The sequence below is a fragment of the Gossypium arboreum genome, chromosome 6 (genome assembly GCF_025698485.1).
Source record: "Gossypium arboreum isolate Shixiya-1 chromosome 6, ASM2569848v2, whole genome shotgun sequence".
NCBI classification, from domain to species: domain Eukaryota; kingdom Viridiplantae; phylum Streptophyta; class Magnoliopsida; order Malvales; family Malvaceae; genus Gossypium; species Gossypium arboreum.
Window position 1 is genome coordinate 9,874,027 of NC_069075.1, and position 19,034 is coordinate 9,893,060.

General features: G+C 34.4%; 5 protein-coding genes and 1 long non-coding RNA gene across 7 annotated transcripts; 2 read left to right on the forward strand and 4 right to left on the reverse strand.

The window, feature by feature from the left end:
• Positions 1–4,174: 4,174 nt before the first annotated feature.
• On the forward strand, positions 4,175–6,457 carry LOC108486263 (protein trichome birefringence-like 38). The gene is made up of 5 exons (XM_017790226.2): positions 4,175–4,708; positions 5,255–5,432; positions 5,535–5,710; positions 5,790–5,948; positions 6,040–6,457. Exons 1-5 carry the CDS (start codon positions 4,419–4,421, stop codon positions 6,332–6,334), a joined length of 1,098 nt encoding a protein of 365 aa, XP_017645715.1. The 5' UTR covers positions 4,175–4,418; the 3' UTR covers positions 6,335–6,457.
• On the reverse strand, positions 6,045–10,780 carry LOC108486262 (ubiquitin carboxyl-terminal hydrolase 24). Of its 2 annotated transcripts, none has more exons than XM_017790224.2 (7): positions 10,316–10,780; positions 9,302–9,982; positions 8,985–9,175; positions 8,280–8,527; positions 7,726–7,871; positions 7,376–7,558; positions 6,045–7,134 (listed from the first exon to the last, which is right to left on the reverse strand). In XM_017790224.2, the coding sequence occupies exons 1-7, from the start codon at positions 10,328–10,330 to the stop codon at positions 6,946–6,948; spliced, it is 1,653 nt and encodes a 550-aa protein (XP_017645713.1). In that variant the 5' UTR covers positions 10,331–10,780; the 3' UTR covers positions 6,045–6,945. The 2 variants fall into 2 exon arrangements, with proteins under 2 accessions (XP_017645713.1, XP_017645714.1); XM_017790225.2 differs by having other exon boundaries at positions 6,706–7,134; positions 7,376–7,552.
• A 505-nt stretch (positions 10,781–11,285) lies between these two features.
• Positions 11,286–14,812, reverse strand: LOC108486500 (pentatricopeptide repeat-containing protein At4g20740). Its single transcript, XM_017790585.2, has 2 exons — positions 14,304–14,812; positions 11,286–13,990 (listed from the first exon to the last, which is right to left on the reverse strand). The coding sequence occupies exon 2, from the start codon at positions 13,815–13,817 to the stop codon at positions 11,661–11,663; it is 2,157 nt and encodes a 718-aa protein (XP_017646074.1). The 5' UTR covers positions 13,818–13,990; positions 14,304–14,812; the 3' UTR covers positions 11,286–11,660.
• A 591-nt stretch (positions 14,813–15,403) lies between these two features.
• Positions 15,404–16,460, reverse strand: LOC108485056 (G-type lectin S-receptor-like serine/threonine-protein kinase At1g11330). Its single transcript, XM_017788915.2, has 3 exons — positions 16,204–16,460; positions 15,972–16,122; positions 15,404–15,871 (listed from the first exon to the last, which is right to left on the reverse strand). Exons 1-3 carry the CDS (start codon positions 16,290–16,292, stop codon positions 15,563–15,565), a joined length of 549 nt encoding a protein of 182 aa, XP_017644404.2. The 5' UTR covers positions 16,293–16,460; the 3' UTR covers positions 15,404–15,562.
• Positions 16,461–16,558: 98 nt separating this feature from the next.
• LOC128294083 (uncharacterized) lies at positions 16,559–17,167 on the forward strand. Its single transcript, XR_008284308.1, has 2 exons — positions 16,559–16,991; positions 17,136–17,167. It is a non-coding gene; the product is annotated as an uncharacterized LOC128294083 (long non-coding RNA).
• A 117-nt stretch (positions 17,168–17,284) lies between these two features.
• On the reverse strand, positions 17,285–18,811 carry LOC128293762 (G-type lectin S-receptor-like serine/threonine-protein kinase CES101). The gene has a single exon (XM_053029269.1). It carries the CDS (start codon positions 18,485–18,487, stop codon positions 17,285–17,287), a length of 1,203 nt encoding a protein of 400 aa, XP_052885229.1. The 5' UTR covers positions 18,488–18,811.
• Positions 18,812–19,034: the final 223 nt, after the last annotated feature.

Genomic DNA, 19,034 nt, shown 5'->3' on the forward strand with positions numbered 1-19,034 from the left:
AATGTACCGAACCCTTAAAAATCTTTTCTTCTATTCTTTCTTTGCATATTTGGCAGTAATGAAGCAATATGGCCATACTTTTGTATTTGTTTTATTTATTTAATCTATTATTATTCAATTTACCTAACCAACCTTTAAAACTTATTCTATTTACCAATTTGCCAAGCCATGAATTCCACTAACCCTTATAATGGTCTAATTACATTATAAATTCATCATATTATAAAGACAAATTCAATTAAACATTCTCACATTTAACTATCAAATTTTTCTTTTTACGCGATTACGCCTTTTTTACCGAATTAACCACTCAAACGGTAAAATTTCTTTACGAAAATTTCACATATATCTAATATCATACCGTAGACTTTATTAAAATAATAAAATAAATATTTTAACTTTGGATTATGGTCCCGAAACCACTGTTCCGATTAACCCCAAAAACAGGTTGTTACATGAGCCTTACGTTTTTATTTTTTTGACCCCCTTTTCTTCCATTGAGGACAATCAAACTTGATATGTTCCGCCTTTTTACATTCATAGAATATGATGAGGTCCTTCTCCATGGTATATTTAATCTTGACTTCATCCTTCTTTTGGAATTTTCTTCTTTTATTGGATCTCATAAGCCTCTTGAATCTTCTTGCAAACATGGCCATCTTTTGATCCTCATCCACATCATCACTAAAATTACCTTTTTCTATTGTGGACTTGAGGGAAATACCAACCTTCTTTTCAACTTTTTCTTCTCCTTTATTCACTCATTTGAGCCTCATTTCATGAGTGAGAAAAGAATCAATTAGCTTATCTAATGAAAAAGTCTCTAATTTTTTGCTTCCTCTATGGTTGTGACTTTGGTATCTCAAGACATTAGCAAGCTTCTAAGCATTTTACGTACTACTTCTTCATTAAGATAGGTCTTCCCATAGGACTTGACCTCATTGATGATGATAGTGAATCTATAGGACATAGTTTTGATGTCCTTCTCGAGCTTCATCATGAACGTCTCATAATTGAGGTTGAGAATTCCTACTTTTGATTTCTTGACTTGATTGGTACTCTCATGAGTGACCTCCAATTTGTCCTAAATTCCCTTGGCATTGGCATATAATGATACCCTACTATATTATTCTAGACCAAATGCACAAAAGAGAGTGTGCATGGCCTTGGCGTTGAGTTGTATACTTCTCCTATCTTCCTCGTTCCATTCTTTCTTACTCGTTGGAACTAAGATCTCTCCTTCTTGCTTTTGAGGTAATGATGGACCATCCATGATGATGTCCCATACGACAAGATCATTAGCTTGTATGAGCATCATTCTAGTCTTCCAATAGGAATAATTGACATAATTGAAATAAGGAGGTTTATTAATGAATTAAGACTCACCAGCAATAAAGAAGCTGGAAGTAGACGTCATCTTGTGTGGTTTGAATAGATGAAAGTTGAGCTACCTTAAGGATCTTCTCTTGATTGTTAGACCGTCTTTTAGAGGCTAGCTCTAATACTAATTGTTAGCTTGATTGATCAAACCGAAATCGCCAAAAGGGGGTAAATTGACTTTTAAAAATTTAGAAAAGTTAATATATATATATATATATATATATATATATATATATATAGAACAAAGAACAAAAAATTTAGAGTGGTTCAACTCCAGTTGCCTACTACACTAACCTTAGCTTTCCACAACTAAGGATTTTCCCAAATTCACTAATTAGTACAACCTTTGAGGATAAAGTTTAACCTTACAAAGAATTACAAAGAAGCAAACAAAAAAATAATCATTTCAAGATCATAATGTTTGCCAATTAAGCACAAATAGACAATAATACACTTGAGCTAAAGAAAAACAATAAAAGCTCACTAGTGTGTACAGAAAATTTGGAAGTATTGGGCACAAAGGTTGTTTGATTGATATTTTTGCTTGAATATGCTTTCTTGTTCTTGTATGATCTTTAGAAGCTGGTATTTATACTCCCTAAATGATTTCCAATCGTTGGGGTTGTTGTGGTAGTTAATAGAGTTGTTGGGATGTGAAAACCAGGACATTTAATACACCTGCAATACTGAGTATCGATATCAAATAAAAAGGTATCTATACTTTTTGTAATAAATGCTAAATTCAGTGACCGTTGGAGTTGAAATATCGATGGCAGGAAGATTTTATCGATACCATATAAAAGGTATCGATATCGAATCGATACTTAGCTAAATTTGTGAAAGCCAGAATGCCATTTTGATATCGTTTGTTTCAAGGGTTATCATATTTTGAAAATATCGATACTTCGCATACCTTTTTGGCCTGGAACAATTTTGACTTGTTTAAAAAATAATTTGTCTAGTTGAAAAAGCCCATACTTAGAAGATTTGTTTAAACTAAATAATAATTGTAAATTTTATCTCTTAAACTTCTTTTGAAAAATCATTTATCCAATTTTGTTTAATATTAAATTTTATTCAAAAGTCCTTTAATTTATTATATCAAAATATATTTTCAAATAAAGCTTAGTTTTAACACATACATTAGCCCTTATATATTTTCAATTAACTGTGAAAAACTATCTTATTTCTTTTTTTTAATGTATAAAATCTCACTTTAGTGGAATTAGCATAAATATTTTTGAAAAACTATATTTATTTTCAGATATCACATGTAAATTAAATTAAAATTTATGTAATAGATATTAGAAACTATATTTTTAATTTAAAATAATTAAATAAAATATATTATACATTTACAATCATGTGAAAAAAATTAAGTATTATTATAAAACATTTTATAATCCATAAGTATTAACAACATTAGTATATATTAATACTCATTTAAAATTTTTACTATCAGAGTTTATTAATTTTAAATTTACAAAAAATTTTATATAATATTTTTAAATAATGAACTTTTGTTTCTCTTTCAATTTTTTAAATAATATATCATCATTATTTAAATTTTAATATACTATTAGAAATAATAAATATTAATTTAAGTTTATTTTAAATGTGAAATTTTTTACTCTTAACTTATATTTATCATGGTACAAATGATTCTACAAATCAATTATTTATATTGTTTTGTTTTTATCTCGAATATTATATACTAGATTTTAGGTATAATGACTTATTTGACCTTTTAATTTTATAAAAAAAGAAGAAGCTATTTTAGCCCTCCATTAATATTTTAGCACCTTTTAGCCCTTAAACTTACGATATTTGTCTAATCACTCCAAAATAAATGTAAAAGTTAACATTTGTTAATTTTGTTGACGTAACATATACGTGGATTGTCATGTGGTCACATTAGCAATTAATTATCTTTTAAAATTTTAAAAATTAAAAAAATCATAAAAATATTTTAAATTTCAATAGTATAAAAAAATATATTTTTTATTTCTTAAAATTAATTAATTGTTAATGTGACATCCACGTGGATGCCTAGGTTACAAACGTGAATTTTTCTATCCATTTTTGTGGTGATTTGACAAATAATATAAATTCAATGATTAAAAGAAGCGAAAAATTAAATACAAGGCTAAAATATTTTTTATTGTAAAGTTTAAGGACCAAATAAGTTATTATATATACATTTTAAGTGATATATATGATTAAACCCCTACATTGCACGAGATAAAAAAACTAGTAACAATATACTAAAGTAAGGTATATATTGTGAAAATACTAACAAGTGGGATAACATTTATATCAGTAATGGAGTGAAGTCATGTTATGTGTTTTTGGGTTAGAGATTTATTGATGCAATTTTGGATGGGGATGAGATTTGAATGTCTTGGAGTGAATAGGATATGATTTGTTGCTAGTGATGATGTTGCACAAGGTGAAAAAGGAGATGGTTGATTAGTGTTAATATGGCAACATACATAATTTTCGTATTTGGATGTATTAGCTGTGTTTGAAGATCTAAGTAACTCAAAACTGATGAATGTCGGTGACTCTAAATCCAAGGTGATAGCATGTTAGGTCCCAGTTAATTTCAATGTTCCTTGTTAGCATATTATTGAGAAGATTATATATATGATTTTATGCAATGCTAAGATCTGAAATCTATTTTAAAATTGTAACTTCTATTTTTTTTTTAATAATATTAAGCCCAGGAAAAAAGAATTATGGTTGGTTCTCTGGTAACTCTAGAGACAAACATACTGTTTTAAAAGGGATAATGTGTTGACTAAGTGAGTTGGTTTTCATGTGTTGCATGTGAAAAGTAGCTCATTTAGCCAATTCTAATTGATTACCTTCTCCCAAGTCCCATGCACAGTGTTATAAAAAAGTTTTACCTGGTTTTTTTCTTTTTTTTTTTTTTGGGGGGGGTATAAATAGCACCCCACTACCGTTGTCTCCTTTTTATTCTATGAAACTTGAGCCACATTCTTCTCTTTTCTCCCAACGTCCATTCACAGTCTCTAATGGTATCTATTCAAGCTATCAGCTTTGTCATCTTTTCATGTATATGTTTAGCCAATGCAAATGCAAATGGCAATAGTTTTCAGAGAAAAAAAAGCAGCTTTGAGAGGAGAAAACAAGAGATGAATTGTAATATGTACCAAGGTAAGTGGGTGTACGATAACTCCTATCCTCTCTACAACTCAACAGATTGTCCCTTCATCCGCAAAGAATTCGATTGCCTCAAGTATGGCCGCCCCGATCACCTCTACCTTAAATATAGATGGCAGCCAACCAATTGTCACTTACCAAGGTACTTTGCTTCCTATCTATATATTATTTTTTTTCATGAAATATCGGTCTATATTTGTCATTTGCAGATTCTCTTTTGTTATTGTTATTAATGTTGTGAACTACAGTTTTGAAGAATAAGCTGCATATTCATTTTGTTGTTTACTGTGCTCTTTAATTTCTGCATTAATTTCACTAAAATCAATTAAATCAAATTGAATGTTTAGTATTTTGGAGGAGAAATTAACTCTCCAAAAAATACAGCCTGCTATGAGTTGTAAGATATGAAAGGTCAGATACTGATGGAAATGATTGAAAAGACAATTAGAATAAAGTACATATGAAAGCAGAGAAAAAGTCAACAACTTTTGTCTAATCATGGCAAAGAAATATTTTGCTAATGGTTAATAGTAATACACATGAGGGGAACATGCATTTTTTTGGGGGGGGGGGGGGACAGGAATATGTTACAAAAACATTTTATGTTGTTTCTGACATTTTATGTTGTTTTTAATTAATTCTATATATTAGTGTCCCTGTTTGGATTCCAACATCTTATGAATGACAGGTTTAATGGAGAGTATTTTCTGAAGAGATTCAAAGGAAAGAAGATCATGTTCATTGGGGATTCTCTAAGTCTCAACATATGGCAATCATTGATATGCATGCTTCATGCTGCAGTGCCAAATTCCAGAATAATCAAACAGGAGTTGAATAACAACAACATTTCGGCAGTCACATTCCAGGTATCTGTAATAAAAAAAGTTAAACATGAATTCAGTTCACGAGAGGTATGTAAAGGAACTGTGATTAGAAAAAGGTTTTCACGGGGTTGGTTAATTTGTTAGGATTACAAGATATCCGTGATGCTATTTCATTCACTGTACTTGGTGGATGTTGATGAGGAAAGAATTGGCAGAGTTTTGAAGTTGAATTCAATGAGGAATGGCGATCAATGGAAGAACAATGATGTTTTAGTTTTCAACACTTGGCTATGGTGGTACCGCAGAGGATTGAAGCAACAGTAATACAATAAGCTCTACATTACATTGATTAATGAGCTAAACATATATATAATGGCATATGTTGTTGTTGAACTGCAGATGGGATTATGTGAATGATGAAGGGAGGATTACGAAAGATATTGATCGTATGACTGCATTTCGGACAGCTTTAACAACATGGGCCAAATGGGTTGATTCAGATGTGGATACTAACAGAACTAAAGTTATATTTCAAGGAATCTCTCCATCACACTACAAGTGAGACCAGCTTTTGCTTTGAAAACTGTATCGGCTAAACCATGTAATAATCTGTTCACTGACTCTATTTTCATATGAAACAATGTTTCAGTGGCACGGAATGGAATGAGCCAGGGGTGAGAAATTGCTTCAAGGAGATGGAACCATTCAATGGATCATCAGCTTATCCAGTTGGGTTGCCTGAGGCAGCATATGTGGTTAAAGATGTGATAAGTAAGATCAAGAAACCTGTTCATTTGTTGGATATTACAGCTTTATCTCAGCTAAGAAAAGACGCACACCCTAGCTCTTACAATGCCTTCAAGGGGATGGATTGCACCCATTGGTGTGTTGCTGGCCTTACTGATACTTGGAATCAACTTTTGTACGCAGCTCTCCTTAGTTAAACAAAGAAATTAGGGAAAAAATAGAAGCATATATAAACCCTAAACCTAGTATTCGAGAATTTATTCTACTAATTTATTATTGGAAATTATTAAATAAATAAAACCTAATCATTCTCGTCTAAATTTATTATTCTACAAAACCTTGGCTATATTATCACTCCCTCCAATGACAACAATAAAAGGTTATCAACAACGAAATTACAATAGAGGGCCTTGTTATATACATGTATACATAAGAATATAATAGTGTATGTCCTATTTATTGTATACATGCATATTTATTCTATATACCTAAAAGGGCAGTTGTCTTATAATGATAGTAATAACAACAGTAATAATAAAACTAAAACAAAAATAATAATCACTAGTAGTTCAAGAACATTAGAAAAATTTTAAGTACTTTCTCAACAGTTTGATTATCAATACATAAACCTATATATATGTATATATATGGGCTGCAGTTAACTTATCCATTTGAAGGTAAAGCGTGACTAACTGTTACAAGGGAAGGAAAAATCAAGGAGCCAATTCTGTAATGATGATATTAGCAAACAGGCGCCATAGTACTCGGGTGAATATCATGCGAACAAGGAGTAAAATAGCGACGACTTCTACATTTGTTCGTAGAAAAGAACATATGCTTGGTCATGTAACACCTTGCTTGTCCCAATGGCTGTGACAGAGGCATCATCAAAACGCAGCCATTGGCCGTTGGGGTATCGAGCATCAGCCGTATAATGCCCCTTGGAGGGCTCTCTTCCATGATGTGTTATTGTAGCAACAAGTTCATATTTTCGGCCCTACAAATGAAGTACAAAAATGAAAATTGAATATGCAGCATTAACTTACCAACAAGTTAGGACACAAAAATGTAGAACACAAATACAGCATCGCGGACCAAATACATTCGTGGACTAGAAAGAGCAAGTTAGCTAAGCAGCATTGACTAAAAAGCTGCTCCATAATTCACAATAAAAACTCGCAAATACAAAATAATCCAATACAAATGTATTTAAACAAGCTTATGAAGAGAAGTTATACCTCGGTGGATGAGGAAACAAGTAGTTCCCGACCCAATACCAGCTCAAGAGGGAAGTGTACAGGCTTATGCAGCTTAGTACTCCCCTGGCTACCATAGCTAAAACGCATCAGGTGCAAAATCATTATCTTCGAAAGTGTCTGTATCTTGACAGATTTTTTGGCAGTGACAACACCAGCCTGACACTAACAGCCATAAAAGCATAAGAACATCAAGTTTATCACTAATAACATCTAAACATTAACGAAAAGCTGATACATACAATACAAACACACACACCAAAAGTATAAGACCTATAAAGGTAGATATAGTGGCCAATAGCCAAAAGGAAACAATCAAAAGAAATAAATACCTTCCCAGCAGTCGATGCACGATAACCCTCAAGAAACTCTGGTGCCGAGAACAAGTGAAGTGCATCCTCAATAGTATGAACAGCTTCAGGATGGATATCAAGGTGCAGCAATAGAAATGGTTGAACAGTAGCAGAAGCTTTATTTCCTGCCACAAAAAGCAAATTATGACAAAGAAATGATTATAATGTTAATAAATGGTACCATGGTCAGATATCAGGGTTCAAAATCCACCCAATAAACACAAACTAACATCTGAATATGACAGGTGAAGACAACCAATTCAGAGTAAGTATCAACATTTCCACTTGGTTTACAGATCAAAATTTACAAGCATAAATTGCTGGTATTATCCAGTTGACTTCTCTACGTCCAGTGTTTTAGCTTGTTTTGAGCATGTTATTGGTGGCTACAGTTGTAAAGTAAAAAAGGAAGCAAAAAAAAAAAAAAAGGGTTGGCCAACCACATAAAAATATGTATTCATACAAATAACCCCATCAATTGGCTATTTTTCACATCATCCAATATACTTTGCAGCCATAGCAAATGTGCTTACCTATTGCCTTCACCACACTTCTCAACTGTCCTCCAAAACTATCACTCAACTCTGAAGGAAGGAAGCTTTGAGTTCTAGTGACTGCAGATTTGTTTTTTGGTCCAACTGTCTCCCATTCATCATCTTCTGCATACGAAACTAGTGATGATCTGACCCCATTTGAGCTACTGGACTGCCCTTGAAGCTTAACCAATTCATCATGCATTTGATCCATGATAAAACTTAAAAACTCCTGAGCATCTTCCTGCCTGAAAACGATGATAAATAAAAAAATCATCAAAATGTCATTACATGTGAATATTGTACATAGTTATATCTGTTTATCATTCTGATTTCAAGCATATACAAACATTTCAAAGTTAAAACCAATCATCATATTTCTTTCAATAAAATGCTGATGAGGTAGCTGTAGCAAGTTCGCACTAAATTACTATACAATTGACACCAAATGCAAGGAGAAAGGGATTCCTAGGTAAGATAATTAAGCTCTAAAAAATTTTCAGCATTTCAGAAAGCGTTAAAAAGAAATCAAGAGGGCCAGGACAAGCATATATAATGTTTGATTTTGATCATGGATGGTGATGTTTCAATATCAGCTGGCCATGTTCTGTTATTTTAATAGAAATGGTCTATGCAAGGAACATCACTTGAGACTTGTAAAAAGAATAAATATTGAAATAAAACTGATGTAGAAAGCATACAAACCTTGGCCTACCAGATATGCTATTTGGCACATCAGGAGTAAAACTTTTAAGTACAGATTCAAACATGACAGGGCTGAAAGGTCTTCCAATCTCAAGAACTGCTGTATCCTTTTTCTTCAATTTAGAATCACTGGATGGGACATCGAAGTCAGATACAAACTCTGCAAACGAAGTTAATATTGGATAGCCAACCTATCAAATCAAAGTCAAATAAAAGTGACAGTTAGTATAAATCTATTCACAGGTTCATATTTACTCACCTTGAGAAGATGATTTATTAGTACATAACTAAGTAAACAACATAAGCATACAACAAACCTTGGGTATATTACGAAGTTTAAGTTGCTGCAAGAGCTGGACAAAAGGAGAACATGACAATAGAGCCTGTAAAGTGGCATTCAGAAAACATAAATTTCCAGAGTTAATCAAGCCTCGTGGTACTAAGTTTTTAACAACTTTAATTGGATCCTTCTCTTCTTTTGCAATGTCTCCTCGAACAGAGCCTCCTAATGAAGTATCAACAGTCCCGTTCTGATCTCTATTCTCTATAATTTCGCTCTCAAGGACATGAAATTTTGAACTCTGAGAATCACTCAAGGGATTGAGTTCATTTATGGATAAGTGAAATGAAGTTACATCAATGCCTTTTGCATTCAGCTGTTTTACACCATTACTGAGGCTACAACTACTGCTGGAACTATTTGCACTTCCAGCTTCTTTTGGAGTTTGAAGCGTGTTCAAGGAATGATCTGTTGTTGTTTTTCTACTTTTTCCATCTTCTATTCGAGAAGTTGAGGATAAAAATTCAATTGACCCATTTGTGGAACTTGGCTTGTTGCTTAAATTACCATTGGCACTGCCCAAAGATCCTCCAGCTGCAACATTGAAAGAACCAAATTGCAATTCCTTAGTTGCTACAGGCTTTTCAGAATTCCCAGATGACTGCTTTGACAGCAATGACCTTGTTTCATCTTCAGTGAAGGACCCAAAAACGAATACCTGCTCAAAATCAGGGAAAACAATGGTTCCACAATTCTGATTAGAGACCCAAGCAGCATTACTAAAACAAATAAAGGCTTGTCTTAGAAAAGGGAAAAGACAAAACCTCTTATTCATCATTCATAATAATCCAATTTCAACCAAATCGTATTTTTCATGTACAGAACCTCAGCTAACAATCATCAATCCAAAAAAAAACACAAATTCTAACAAAGAAAGAGGGCTAAACCCAATCCTGAAATTTAATATTGTGCACATTTAACAAAAATCCAGATGTAAAAGAAACACGAAAAAATTGAAATCATACAAGGTAGCGAAGGGAAGGGGAGAAACCTTAGAATCAGTCATGTTTTATACAAAGGAGAAGATTGAGAGTAAAGGAAAGGTATAGAGCAAAGATGAAAGCCTAGGGCTTGAGAAGACCCTGAATGAGCAAAGAATAAAGAGGGTGTGATTGAAGAAGACATGAAAGAGGAAGCAACTTCGAAGAGGAGATACAGAGAGAGCATTTATTGGAAGCACCCCCTCTCTGATCCTCTTCTACTCCACCAAAACTAAGCATCGACGGCTTCAGTATCCCACTCCCACGATGTCTTCTTAATCCTTTACTTGTTGGGACTCTTGTTGTTTTGGATTTCTAGGGTTAGGTTTTTATTTTATTTTATTTTAATGGCAGAGGGAGAAGGGGACTGCTTGTAATTGCGGATGGCGGTGCTGTTAGTGTTTTGGAAGGTCTACGACTTCTAGGTTTAAAAATATCCCACCTTTCGCCCTCAAGTGAATTTACTAAAATAAAATTACTACTTAAGTAATTGGATTAGTAATTTTGACATTTTATGAAAAATTATATATTTTATATATAGATTGGGTATTTGCTAAAATATTATTGTTTAATTAACATCAATTTGATTAAATAATTATTTTATAAAATAAATTATATTATTTGGATTTTTTTTACATTAAGAATAGAAAAATACCCAAGTAAGAAGATTTAAACTTAAATCGATATAATTTTTGTCATGTTTATCTTACCATTTCGACAAAAATCTTATTTAGTAATAGACATCTGCTACTGTATTTTTTTTTTAACATTTCATTATCACAAATTTTGCTACCCATTAAGAAATAAGAAATATTTAAAACTAAAAATAAATAAAATAATAGCTAAATCAAGATCATTTGTAGAGTTCAAATTTTTGTCCAATTGAGATAATAATCTTAAACATATTCCACATTTGGGAATAGGCAATCGGGTGATAATAGATCAAGAGCAATCATTTCATAACCCTGCCAGCACAAAAGATGCATATAAATATAATAATCTCTGCATTCATCACTTTGAGAAACCTGGAAGAGTTTGGTTTATGAGTACAGCAAACAAAAGGGTGTATTAAGAGCCAAAACTGATTATATTGACACCAAATTTGAGAAACAGTGAACTGCAACAACATCATTGTTTGATTTAAAAACCATACAGATACTGCATTGTGCATATTTGGACCTAGCAGCAGAGAGAAGCAAAAACAAGCAAGCTGAGCTGGTAGATGCAGCCAGACCCCTGCTGATAACCTGTTAAGCTCAATGGCGCAAGAGGGAACCTTTCCTGCAGACTGGTGTTTAGATAATCAGGAAAATGGTGTTTAGACTCTGCTGATAATATGTACTGGCCTTCGATTCTTTATCTAGATAGCAGGGTGGAACCCTTTGCTTTTAATTTAGATTCCAGGCCAAAGAACTTGAGTCCCGAGAGCACAAGGTCCGCAGCTTTCTTCTCCATATATTCGATCAATAGTTCATCATATATAATTACATTAGCTTCGGTTAGAAGTTTGCGTGTTCTTAAATTAGCAAATACCTTCCTTGCCTCTTCTATGGTCCTGTACTTACACATGCCAGATATAATTGCAGAGCATATAATTTTATCTGGAGGCAAACCTTCTTGCATCATTTCATTCAACACTTCCATCACTTTCTCAGCACCTGATTTACAGGCAGGAAGAACAGTAAGTGCGTATTTAAATTCCATGGGTCCATTTGTAACATTACCTAAGCAATCACGAACAAGCACCATAGCTGCATCTATCTCACCAATTTTGCAGAGACCATTAGTAAGAGAATAGTAAGCATCAATGGAAGGAACACATGACATCTCTATGATTTTGTTATGGCAGATGCAAGCTTCCTTGATATTCTCATCTTCAACATAACATATAATCGCATTACTATATGTAGAGGAGTCGGGCTCAAAATTCAAATCCTTCATTTCTTGAAAGAGTGATAATGCTTGTTTCACCTTCCCAGTCTTGTGGAGAGCCCCCATTAGAATATTGTAAATCAGAACACTACCGTAACCTTTCACTTTTAATTCATTGAACACTCGTACAGCCATTATTGTTCTTTCCCCCTTCTCGACCACAAATGAGAAGAACTTAGAAAGATCATCATTAACAGAAAATCCTAACTTCTGCATCTGCTCTAGCAACTTGCAAAAGTCAGACATTCGTCTCATCTCTGCAAACACCAGCAGCATGGGCTTCACGGTTGCAAATCCTGGCTCTAAACCCTCTTGAACTGTTACCTGAAAAAGCTTGTATGCTCTATCAATCAGCTTCACATCACACATGCCCTCAATAAGAGAATTATATATCCCTAAATCAGCACGGTATCCAGAATCTATCAAATCCTTCAACAAACCACAAGCAGATCCCACCTTCCCATCCTTCACGAACCCTTCTATTAAAACACCATACATTACCCTCTCAATCAATATCCCTTTCTTTTTCATCTCCTTAAACAACTCATACCCTCTCTGCACCCTTCCTCCCTTACACAACCCTGCAACTAATGTCACATAAGCCATTACATCCGGTTCCACCCCATCTCTCTGCATCTCCTCCCAAACACGCAAGCATCCGTCCAAGTTCCCTTTAGAAACCAAGATCTTAATCATAGCTGTATAGGCAAAAACATCCGGCTTATAGGACATCTCCCTCATCCTCCGCAAAACCTCTAGCATTTCAGCTACCTTCCCTGCCTTACATAAACCCTTGATCAAAATCATGAATGTAATGCTTTCCTCCACCAAACCATCACCTCTAAAATCCTCATACACAGACAATGCTAAATCTAAATAACCTGTTTTCACTAACGCATCCATTATTCGATTATACAAAAACACACGCGGCTTTATTCCAAAATTCTTCATTTTCTGATACACATAATAAACCCTTTGTCCTCTATTCTTATCAGCATGCATGCGTATTAAAATTTCAAACTGTTTTTCAGTAGGAGGCTTCCCTTGGGAATCCATTAGTTCTGGCAACTGATCAGCCACTCGAAAACGACCATTTCTATTGAGGCAATAAGCTAATGCATTATAAGAAGCGAAATTATGCTTAAACCCTTTCTGCTTACCAGCCCAATGAAAGAACTTGGAAGCCAGAATGGGATCATCTTGAACTTTGAGCACTTCCGCTACAAGTGATGCAGTAACACGACGGAGCTTATTGAGTTCAAAGACAACACTTGGTCCCCAAGTGTACTGGCTCTTGCGAAAGGCATCAATGATGAACCGGGCTATTGGTGATAGCTTTGAGTGTTGGTGTGGTGTGGAAATGGGTGGTGGCGATGGGTTCTGAGAGAGGTGATGTGGATCCCATTTACGGAGATCAAAGGGTGGTGAAGGCGGTAGAGGAGATTGGGGAGGTTTGAGGACTTGGCGGTTGGAAAAGAGGCCACCATAAACAACGGGGCGGTTTTGGGAGGGTTTCCGGTGGCCATAGAAAAAGTAGGGCTTGGAGGGTTTAGCCGGGAGTGGGACGGACTTGGGTGGCATTTTGGATGCTTTTGACTTTTTGATGTCGTTTAACTTGCTGGCTCCAGCAGTCCGGCTACTGATAAGGATTGCTTAAGCCATCTACACACCCCGTATAACAAAGATATCCCAGATGACTGCTTTGACAGCAATGACCTGGTTTCGTCTTCAGTGAAGAACCCAAAAACGAAAACCTGTTCAAAATCAGGGAAAACAATGGTTCCACAATTCTGATTACAGACCTAGGCAGCATTCCCAAAACAAATAAAGGCTTGTCTTAGAAAAGGGAAAAAACAAAATCTCGTTTTCATCATCCATAATAATCCAATTTCAACCAAATCATATTTTTCCTTTGCACAAACTCAGCTTACAATCATCAATCCAATGAAAGACATCAATTCTAACAAAGAAAGAGGGCATGTTGTGTACATTTAACAAAAATCCAGATGTAAAAGAAACACGAAAATTTTGAAATCATACAAGGCGTCAAAGGGGAAGGGGACAAACCTTCGAATCAGTCATGTTTTATACAAAGGAGAAGATTGAGAGCACAGAAAAGGCATAGTGCAAAGATGAAAGCCTAGGGCTTGAGAAGACCCTGAATGAGCAAAGAATAAAGAGGGTGTGATTGAAGAAGACATGAAAAAGGAAGCAAGTTCGAAGGGGAGATACAGAGAGAGCGTTTATTGGAAGAACCCCCTCTTTGATACTCTTCTACTCCACCAAAACTAAGCATCGACGGATTCAATATCCCACTCCCACGATATCTTCTTAATCCTTTACTTGTTCGGGCTCTTGTTTTCTTGGTTTTCTTGGATTTCTAGGATTTCTAGGATTTCCACGATATCCTCTTGGTTTTTATTTTTTATTTTCTAATGGCAGAGGGAGAAGGGGTCTGCTTGTAATTGCGGACGGCAGTGCTGCAAGTGTTTTGGAAGGTCTACGACTTTTAGGTTTAAAAATATCCCACCTTTCGCCTGAGGTGAAATGAGAGGGGTTAAAAAAATTATTTATTGCAAAATTGAATTGAGTTGAGTTGAATTGAGAAAAAAAAATTTTAGTTAATTGAGTTGCTGAATATTATTTTAGTAATCGAAATTAATTTAATTTTTTTTTTAATTCGAATAGAATTGAGTTAAAAAAATTTCAAATCGAGTTAATAAATCTATTATTTATACTCAATATTGTGTTTACATAAACCGATTATTTAACTAGTAGGCGAAGTATGTCTTTTAAATTAAAAGAGTAAACATTTATCAAAACGATTTTTTTTAATGTAATGGTTTTGACTTTTAATTTTAGAAAAGTTAACATTTAACAAAATCATGTAATTTTATTGAATTTTAGATAACTCAAATTATATAATTCATATTCGATTTAAGCGAAAAACTTAAATTTTTATTCGAGCTATTCAAATAACTTGATTAACTCAAATAACTCAAATTATTTGATACAAAATTTTAAATTTTATCGAGTTTTTGAATCGAATCAATTTTATTCACTCCTAATCGCATTATATCTATTTAAAATATTTTAGATAGTTAAATTTTTACATTAAATTTTACATATATGGTGTATATAAATAGATTATAAAATATAAAATTGCATTGTTAAAAACTAATGATATAAATAGTTATAAAATTACATAAAACTATTTTAATTTTTACTAGGTGTAATATAAAAGAATATAATCTTAGCGTTTACCGCCCTTAAATAATACTTTAAACATGATCAGGAAACATAAAAAATAAGAGTATGTCTTTTGGTCATCTTGCATCCATGGTAGACATGGTTAGGCCGTTCAATGAGTAAATTTCCCCCTCTTTGTTCCCTATATTTGTTTCTACAATCCTTCTTCCAGTGGAAAATGCAGGCTGTTTTGGCAATGCCAATTGCATCTCTCCATTTAGCACAGAGATAACATCAGACATCGTTGGCCTATCCAATGGATTATCTTCCACGCATAGCAGACCCAATGTAATGCATCTTAAAACTTGGTATTGTTTAAAACATGAATCACTTAAAGCTGGATCCATTAATTCTAATGCTCCACCATGTTTCCATAGTTCCCATGCCTGCAGACATCAATCATGGTGTTAAAAAAATATGGTGTTTGCTCTATATCGGTAAAGCTTAGTCTATGCTAACTACTGCAAGAATATGATATGAACTTACGTATCCAACCAGGTTAAGTGGACGATCAAACTCAAAATGGCTGCTATTTTTCCGACCACTGACAACTTCCAAAACCATAACTCCAAAACTGTATACATCAGATTTTTCAGAGAATATGCCTTCCATTGCATATTCTGGAGACATGTAACCACTGCATTGATTCATCAACAGTACAGTTAATAACCATATTCTTTCGTTGGACGAGACATGGAAACAGGAAGTGTGTACTTACTATGTGCCGACAATTCGATTCGTATTTGATCCAGCTTCATTGGTTTTGTATATCCTGGCCAACCCAAAATCTGATATCTTGGGGTTCATGTTTTCGTCAAGCAATATGTTACTCAACTTCAAATCTCTGTGAATGATTCTCAATCTAGAGTATTTATGAAGATAAAGTAGCCCTTGAGCTATCCCTTCAATAATGCTAAAACGCTTATCCCAATTTAATAGCTTCCTTTTGGAGTCATCTGTTAGAAAGAAAAAAAACAAAAGACAATGTAAACATAGAAATTGGCATCTACAGTTGAAATAACTAAAGAGTTGGTACCGACCAAAGATAAAAGTGTCCAAGCTTTTATTAGGCATGTACCCATAGACCAGCATTTTCTCTTCTCCTTGAACGCAAAAGCCTAAGAGCCGCACAAGGTTTGTGTGTTGCAGTTTGGCTATAAGTATAAGCTCATTTTTGAACTCCACTAGCCCTTGGCTTGATCCGCTTGATAATCTCTTTATTGCAACTTCTTGTCCATCATCCAATGCTCCCTAACGATTTAACAAGTTTTCAAGTGTTAAGAGGCAGATTGATGAAATCATTATCGCTAATTCACTTATGGGGGGAATGGCAAACACCTTGAAAACGGGTCCAAAGCCACCTTTTCCAAGCAAATTTTCTGGTGAGAAGCCATTTGTAGCAGACATGATTAAGGCTGCTGTATATATGTTTAGATTACGACCATTGTTTCCAGTTTGAAGCTCTGATACGTCACTTGCATCTTCTGAGGTCATTAAGTCAAGCAGGTACTCTTCTGTTCAAAACAAAGTTGAATCATACATTAAAAAAAAAAGAATACTACTGAAACATCAATTGATTGAGAATTTGAGATTCCCCTCCATTTTAGTACCTTCCTTTCTAATTTGCCTTCGCCTTCTCAAATAAAACAGAGTGGAAAGCAGTACTATGATCATTAGAGCCATTGCTATAGAGATTAAAATCCATATCCAAGTTTTCGACTCTGCAATCAATGTACACAACAAGAGGGGTATTCATGAATTTGATCGGCTTTATACTATACTACCGAATCAAAACAAGTTCAAAGATTAGAACATGAGCGAGCAATATTAAACTTACTTGGACGGTTGCGATTTATTACTTCAAACGAATCTCCATACGACACACCTTCTTCATAATACCCTAAAAGAAACCGACAACCAAGGTCCTGCACTGCAACTCCCAAACATTTGCAGTCTTCCCAACATATGTCCTTACAATCTTTCAAGGAAAGATTGGTGTTTCCATATAATGTGTTGTTTAAAGAATCTTTATGTGTAGGTCGTATGGTTCTTAATTCATACTTATCACCTTTCTTTCGGCACTTTGGTCCTTCCCATCTCTCGCAACCATTCTCTGTGCTATTACTATCACAGAGTTGTAAATTGATTGTATAGATGTCTCCAAGTTGTAAATCCCCATCGTCCTGCAACACTAACCTAGCGTTTTTCCTTCGCTCTTCAAGAGTATATTGACTAATTACAAGAGTATAATAAACGTACTTCTCATTTGGATTAGAAACATTAGTGAAATTATAATTCATGTTGAATGAATCCAAGGAGCCAAAATTTTCAAAATTTTCACCACTTGTCCACAAAATCCTCTCTCTAAGCCGAACTACTAATCGATTTCGTGCAGGATCCCATTCCATTGTAAACGATCCAGACGCGGGGATTGAACCAGTCAACCAAGATGTAAGTGAGAAGCTTCTCCCATGGCTGACCCCCAATTTCATCCCAGGTAGAAAACTATCAGTTGGATAATCAAAGCTTTGCCACAATACTACGTTTTCCCCATTTTCCTCATTTGCACCTTGCAAAATAAGATTCCCCGAATCTTGTAAGACCACCTTCATATCGGAAGTGTTGATGGTGATAGAGGTAGATTGAAGTGAGAAAAGTTGGATAGGATTCCCAACGATGCGTGTAATTTTCAGTCCAGTATCATCTAGGACAAGAACTCCCGAATCGTCTGCGATGGGATCATCTCGGTTAGCTAACCAAATCGAATGGTTGTATGACGTGCCTTGGGCGTACCACATAGCCAAATAATATCCAAAGCTTTTGCCATTCCAAGTCTGACGGTACTCTTGTCTGAAGAAGCCTAAGGTAACATTCCCAATTGGGGATACAAGATTATCGGATGAATTGGAACTAAGCTTATCACCTGGGTTTAGGGTATCTCTTGCAGCTTCAGTTAACAAAAGGCATCCCAAGATAAGCACCACAACTCGGAAACTGAACATGTTTTAGTCAAGACAAGGACGATGAATGAGGAAGCAATGTCCTAAGCTAATGGCAGCTATTAATTTATTCAGTTAGGTTTGAATTTTCTGATCTCTGACTTTTGTTTGTTTAACTTGTCTATGTTATCATATGTTCAATTGAATCACGTCTGTGAACTTTCTGCAAAGTTAGAGGATCGAAGATATGGAGAAGTAATCCATCTGCTGTTGCTTTGAATCTGTGGTACACATAGATGGAGGGGGATATTAGTTTTACACATCAAGATATTAAATCCTTCATATTGCTGTTGCAACCTATTCTCAGTAGCGTTCCAAATATTGGTCAAAGGTAGGAAGATTATTTTGAAATTTAATCTTCCAAACTAATTATTATTTTGGAATTGTATTGGATTTGTAAGCCGAATTTTGACCATTTCTTTAGGTTTTAGAGAAACATACGTTTGAGTACTATAAGGGAAGACTAGATTCACCGAATACTCTCCTTTCACTGTTCCCTTATTTGAATCGGTAAAACTATGTTGAGTAGTAAGAGTTAGATTAGATTTTA